Raw genomic sequence first — 7,013 nt, forward strand, 5'->3', positions numbered from 1 at the left:
TGGCACTATCTTTTCTAATACATTAGAAGCTGTTGCCCCCATCAAATTAAAAAAGGTTAGAGAAAAACGTACTGCGCCATGGTACAACATCAATACCTATTCTCTCAAGAAAGAAACTCGTAATCTTGAACGCAAATGGAGAAAAACTAACTTGGAAGTTTTTAGAATTCCGTGGAAAAACAGTATGTCCAGTTATAGACAGGCCCTAAAAGCTGCCAGGGCCGAGCATATCCACAAACTCATAGAAAATAACCAAAACAATCCAAGGTTTTTATTTAGCACAGTGGCTAGATTAACAAATAACCAGACGCCACACGATCTAAATATTCCCTCACAGTTTAATAGTAATGAATTTATGAATTTCTTCACTGATAAAATAGATAACATCAGAAATACAATAACAAATGTAGATTCTACAGCGTAACTATAGGACAGGAAGATCTAAATAACCTTATCACTGCATCCAAACCAACAACATGTTTATTAGATCCTGTACCCATAAATTACTGAAAGAGTTGTTACCTGTAGCAGAAGAACCGCTTCTCAATATTATTAACTCGTCGTTATGTCTAGGTCACTTCCCAAAACCATTTAAGCTGGCGGTTATTAAGCCTCTTATTAATAAACCACAACTAGATCCCAGTGAACTGGCAAATTACAGACCCATTTCAAATCTTCCGTTTATGTCTAAAATTTTAGAAAAAGTTGTATCTGTTCAATTGTGCTCCTTCCTGCAAAAAAATGATATCTAGGAAGAATTTCAGCTTTAAGATGGTTTAGATCCTACCTTTCCGATCGCTATCACTTTGTCTATTTAAACGGGGAATCATCTCAATTAAATCCAGTAAAGTATGGAGTGCCACAAGGATCTGTCCCAGGTCCTCTGCTATTTTGGATATACATGTTGCCCCTTGGTAATATTATTATAAAATACGGGATTAGTTTTCATTGTTATGCTGATGACACTCAACTATATATTTCAATAAGAACAGATGAAACTTCTAAATTATCTAAGCTAACCGAGTGTGTTAAAATGTAAAAGACTGGATGACCAATAATTTTCTCCTATTAAATTCGGATAAGACAGAGATATTACTTATTGGACCAAAAAACAATACAGAGAATCTCGTAGATTACAATTTGCATCAGATGTACTGTTACTTCCTCTACAGTCAAAAACTTGGGTGTTATATTAGACAGCAACTTGTCTTTTGAAAATCATATTTCCAATGTTACAAAAACAGCATTCTTCCATCATAGAAACATTGCCAAGTTACGAAACATGTTACCTGTTTCTGATGCAGAAAAGCTAGTTCATGCATTCATGACCTCTATTCTCTGCAATGGCTACCTATTAAGTTCCATATCAGTTACACAATATTACTACTTACTTTTAAGGCCCTAAATGGTTTAGCTCCTGCCTACCTAATTAGTCTTCTATCACGCTACAATCCATCACGCTCCTTAAGGTCGAAAAACTCTGGACTCTTGGTAGTTCCTAGGACAGCAAAGTCCACTAAAGGAGGTAGAGCTTTTTCACATTTGGCTACCAACCTCTGGAATAGCCTTCCTGATAATGTTTGGGGTTCAGACACACTCTCTCTGTTTAAATCTAGATTAAAGACACATCTCTTTAGCCAAGCATTCACATAATGCATCTTATAACCCTGTACCTCAGATACATCCGATCACATGCACATTAACATTCTTTTGCTTGGGATGAACACATAATTTTTTGCTGAGATTGGCATCCCGTGGTAACTAGGAATTACACAAGCTTCAGTCTGGATCCAGCCCTTACAAAGACCTGAGATGACCGAAACACCTGAGAAGAGATGATGCCAACCCCTCAGAAGACCTCAGATGATGCCAACCCTCAGACAACATACAAAACTACTAAATTTTGCTATAAGTTTGATCACAACATGTAATCATTGCTGTTAATAGTGTTCACTGTCTGTTTGATTACATGACATTAACTAACTGCTTGATTTTTACCGTAATTTCTGCCATATGGCCATCAATTTGAGATGGTCACCACTGATAAGCTATTACTAAATATAATGTAGAAACTTTAATTTTCTGTAAAGCTGCTTTACAACAATTTGCATTGTGAAAAGCACTATACAAATAAACTTGAACTGAATTGAATTGAATTAATAATTCTCTCTCTTTCTCAGTGATATTGCAAGCCTGGCCATAGTGAACCTCACAGAGACATTTGTTCCAGTGCAGCATGGCACACATAAAATTCTGGCATCCCTCGACTGTCCCCAACTTAGTCAAAGTGCATGGAGTTGCCAACATTATGGTTAAAAGCAGTAATAAAGAATTACCTGAAGAGAATAAATGGCTGTTTCTTTGAACTGTAAACTTGTTCATAATGACCTTAGAGACACAGTTTTTTCATCTTGTTGTGAAAGAAAAACTTTAATTAAAATCCTTTGAAAACTCAACTATTTGTGGTTGTTTTATGGTGGATATTCTTCATTTAGCTTTATTGTTAATTGCTGCCTCAGCATTACGAAAAATATTAATAATTGAATCACTTTGATGTGCGGTTATAAGTCTATAACACTTGTAACTTGTAGTACTTTAGGAAATTTGGACCAACCAAAACTAATATTCAAGAGGGAGTGGGTGAATTGTGAAACATTAATTTTAAAAGTTATGCCTACTACATGCTGCAATAACACTCAAATGATAATAAACATATAAACATATAAACACACCCATCTCTGTGTCATTATTTATAGTAGGTGTATATAGACAGTGGATTGGCCTGTGTGTGCAAGTATATTTATGTAGGGATTTCTAGTACATGAACGGACACTGATATGCCCCTATCAGCCATCATGAGGTCTGGATTAATCTAATCAAGAAATACCACAGAGATCTTTTGTATGAGGACTACAACTTATAGCTTCCTCGTGATGTCTTGTGACCACCAATGAATGTAACTATTATATCCAAACAGGAAAAGGACAGTAATTTAATCACACCCTCAGGCCTGCCACCACGGGACCTATACGTGACTAACACATGATTCCCATCACATCCTGCATTCCAACAGAACGAAGAACATGGTATCTGAGATGTGTTCCAGCGACAGACTCGCCTGGACCCCATGACCGTCTAATGCATAAATTGCTAAATCCGATAAACAGAAAGCGACAGATTAAGTACTACGTCCCAGGAAAAGCGTGCGTTTCTCCTGTCACAGACAAAGGGACGCGAAACTTACAACAGACAATTTCAACAGAAAATCAGCGTAACAGGGCAACCAGATTCACAAATAATATGTTGTATGTCTTATATAAATTAAGTAATCAAAGACATTACATTTATATAGAAGCGTAAGGCTCTGATTTTCAGTCATTTACATCCAAATTCACGTCCAAAGACCTGAGACTACATTTAAATTCTGAGTTTCAAAATCAAATTAAAACCTAGTAAAAAATTAATAGTTTGCATTTTTTAAGCAAAATATAAGAAAATGAGTGGCATTGAACCTTGTACAGACAGTCACATGTTCTTCCTCTGAACGTCTGAAATCATGAAGAAGAACATAATTATCTAGTTTTATTCATGTCAGCTTCAGTGCTGCTGTCAATAAATAAATAAATAAATAAATAAAGACAACCAAATACTAAGACATTCTGTGGACACTTTTTAAATTCGATATTTACTCAAACTGTTATGCTGATCATATAATTTGCAAAAGATCTGTATTAAGTTTAAACTTATAAGTGTTAAATTAAGTTACTTTTACTTACGCCACTTTGAGTAAAAAAACGAATTGAAATCATTAAAAAAGTACGTTTTATTTAGACATATCCAACAGTAGCGAACACACCTATAAAATAACTCATGGTCCATTCTCTACAGATCAAAAGTCTAGACTTTTATTTTGTAAGATGTACACACACACACACAGGTTTGTTTTTGTGAAAAGTGGGGACATCCCATAGGCGTAATGGTTTTTCTAAACTATTTCATGCTGTTAAAGTCAAGACTCTGAAAAACACAAGTTTAATGTTTATGTATCCATTACAAGCTGATGTGTGAGTCTACTGTCTGCTGGAAAAATGAGTGGTGAGCTATAACAAATAAGGAAACTGGTTTTGTATAAATCACACCCCACATTGTAGTGGGCTTACATTACAGATCTGCATGATGAGAGTATCTGTTCACAGAATTTAATCCATCACTAACATCATTATTTTTCTTACCAGCAATTCTTTTCACTGCATACATTTTTACTTTTGTAACTCATCATAGTAATACTTAACTCAAACAATTAAGTACTAGTACTTTTACCTGGACACATTTTTTGGTCTCAACATGTCTTTCTGAAGTCATTCCTCTCAACAGTATCTGTTGACAATAGAACCTGTTATAGTTGAACAATGAACAAATATTTTACATGAAGTGACTCAAAAATTAGTGCATATTAAAAAAATTAAAATGCGGACAGAGGAAGATGAATTATACAATAACTAATTACAGTATAGGACTAATACACACCCAGTGCATTAACACTTACTATGCAAACCTGAAATGGATATGGTAATGATAGCTCATATGTTCAGTTAGCAGTTCAAGACGAGTGAAGCTGCTCTATTGCCCTAATTAATGCCACGTATAACACTGTCTCACCAAATGTGTCATATTAAATTTTTTATTGTTGCTATGCATTTTGTTAAATATTTGAAACCTGGAAACTGCATGACAATTGCAAAGCAATGAACTGTATGTGCCCTGAAAAAACAAGGTACACTAGTTAAAAAAATAGGCTATGACTGTTTTGCAAAAGAAACATTGGGTAACACTTTATTTCGATAGTCCACTTTAGACATTCTATTAACAGTAAGTAACTTTGCAACTACATGTCAACTAGCAGTTAGTAGAGTATTAGTAGACTGTCTGCTTAATATCTTCTAACACTTTCTTTGTCAACTTATTCTACTAACTGTGAGGAGCTGAACCAGCATTTCTACCATCACTGGAATCTCTTGTTCTTCTCTGTGTTTAACAGGTCACATCCCATCCATCCGGGACGGCACTTATGTGATCGTTCCAATAGTGGAAGAATTCAAGAAAGGCTGCTGGGGGGCAAAGATTGTGGAACAAGGACAAAACCGAATCAAACTGTGTGTGCACTCTGTTCCGACTGCTTGCGTTGGACGATACCAGCTCAGTGTCGTGACACACTGTCCAGGAGGCAGATTCACTTTACCTTATGTTCCTGAAAATGACATTTACATGCTGTTCAACCCCTGGTGTAAAGGTATGTGTTTCATTACTCTTTAACATAAACATGAACCTGAATATATATTTAAAGTCCAATGTTCTCTTTATCAGATGACTGTGTGTACCTGAGTGATGAGGCGGAGAGAGCTGGGTATGTGCTGAATGACATGGGCAGAATCTACTATGGAACTAAGCAGCAGATTGCTTGCAAAACATGGAACTTTGGTCAAGTAAGAGCCAAACTTTCACTCATATATTACAAAAGTGCCTACACATGAGTTAACAGTATATCAGAGAGATGTTGGTAATCCACCGATTTCAGTGGGAGTAGTTGTGCGTCACAGGAAAACGGCAGAAACAACGAAACTGTTTCTAGTGTGTAAGTAATACTATAAGTAATAAGGGTGTGCATTTAAAGTGTTGGAATCTATTGGGGTTGCTGCTGGAAATCTTTTCACATTTCATTTTTCTTGAAGCATCTGAAATAAAATTCTACAGAACAAGATCTACTGTATAACATTTCCATGCACAAGATAGCATGACAAATTTTTTACATTTCCAACTTTCTCACTCCTCTGTCTGATTCTAAGTTTGAGAAGGGAATCTTGCCTGCATGTATGTATGTGCTGGAGAAGAGCTGTACACCTTGCTCAGGGTGGGGAAGCCCCAGTAACATTTCCAGAGTGGTATCTGACACGGTGAGTCTTCATTTCCTTCTTATCAACACCCTGATTTCATGTTGGAAAGCCTTTAAAATGGTCACATTTGTTCTTTTCTGAATGTGGTATTTCTGCACGAAGTTTTCTGCATTCAAATTAAAATAGCTTTAATCGTCTGTCCTTATCAGGTTATTGCTAACAAAGACTGTGGTGTGTTGGTGGGTAACTGGTCAAACTTCTATGGAGATGGAACTGCTCCTACATCCTGGTGCAGCAGCAGTGCCATCCTGAAACAGTACTACAAGTGTGGAGGAATACCTGTCAAATATGGACAGAGCTTGGCCTTTGCTGGAGTCACCAACACACGTAAGTGTTCCTGCAGACTGGACGAGCAGAAAAAGTTTTGAAAGAGTGATTATAGATGTAATGCACTTATATTCTTCTTCACTTTCTTGTAGTGTTGAGGTGTTTGGGCATTCCTGCTCGTCCAGTTTCAAACTTCTGTTCTGCTCATGACACTGATGTTTGTTTGACAACTGATGTCTACTTGGATGAGAAATTTCAGCTGATCGATCACATGAACCGTGATTCAATCTGGTAAGTATCATTACCATTTATAATGTCACCAAGAGTTCCTCTGAATGTCCATGAAGTGTTTCTAGTTCTTTCTTCTTCTCTTCCATGTAGGAACTACCATGTGTGGAATGAGGCCTGGATGACTCGGTCAGATCTGCCATCTGGTTTCGGAGGTTGGCAGGAAGAGAAAACTAGAGCTGCACGTAAAAATCTATTCATATATGAATCGTGATTCTGTCTTCTAACGATTCTAATGGATCCACAAGTTTCAAAATCAATGTTCTAAAGCAGCGGTTCTCAATCCTGTTCCTCGCTTCCCCCTGCTCTGCACACGCTCTGAATCTCTCTTTCTCTCTCGTTCAGCTCAGCTCCAGCAATGAACTGTTACAATTATACACTTATTTTCACATAGCTATGAGAAGCGTTAAACATGGACGTGCTTGCAGTTGCCGTACTATATTAAAGCTTTAATCAGGATAAAACTGTATATTAAAAGCTAACATAAGCAGTAGCATTTACAAATAA

General features: G+C 36.6%; 1 protein-coding gene across 1 annotated transcript in view; it reads left to right on the forward strand.

Moving 5' to 3' along the window:
* Positions 1-4,088: 4,088 nt before the first annotated feature.
* The window catches only part of LOC107738463 (protein-glutamine gamma-glutamyltransferase K-like), a 3,526-nt gene continuing 601 nt past the window's right edge, over positions 4,089-7,013 (forward strand). The window contains exons 1-7 of the mRNA XM_016550226.1: positions 4,089-4,095; positions 5,039-5,290; positions 5,365-5,483; positions 5,844-5,951; positions 6,101-6,278; positions 6,371-6,509; positions 6,600-6,687. Of these exons, the coding sequence (XP_016405712.1) occupies positions 4,089-4,095; positions 5,039-5,290; positions 5,365-5,483; positions 5,844-5,951; positions 6,101-6,278; positions 6,371-6,509; positions 6,600-6,687 (891 nt within the window). The remainder of the gene's footprint in view (positions 4,096-5,038; positions 5,291-5,364; positions 5,484-5,843; positions 5,952-6,100; positions 6,279-6,370; positions 6,510-6,599; positions 6,688-7,013) is intronic.

The sequence above is a fragment of the Sinocyclocheilus rhinocerous genome, unplaced genomic scaffold, assembly GCF_001515625.1.
Source record: "Sinocyclocheilus rhinocerous isolate Xijiao unplaced genomic scaffold, SAMN03320098_v1.1 scaffold2716, whole genome shotgun sequence".
Lineage (NCBI taxonomy): Eukaryota > Metazoa > Chordata > Actinopteri > Cypriniformes > Cyprinidae > Sinocyclocheilus > Sinocyclocheilus rhinocerous.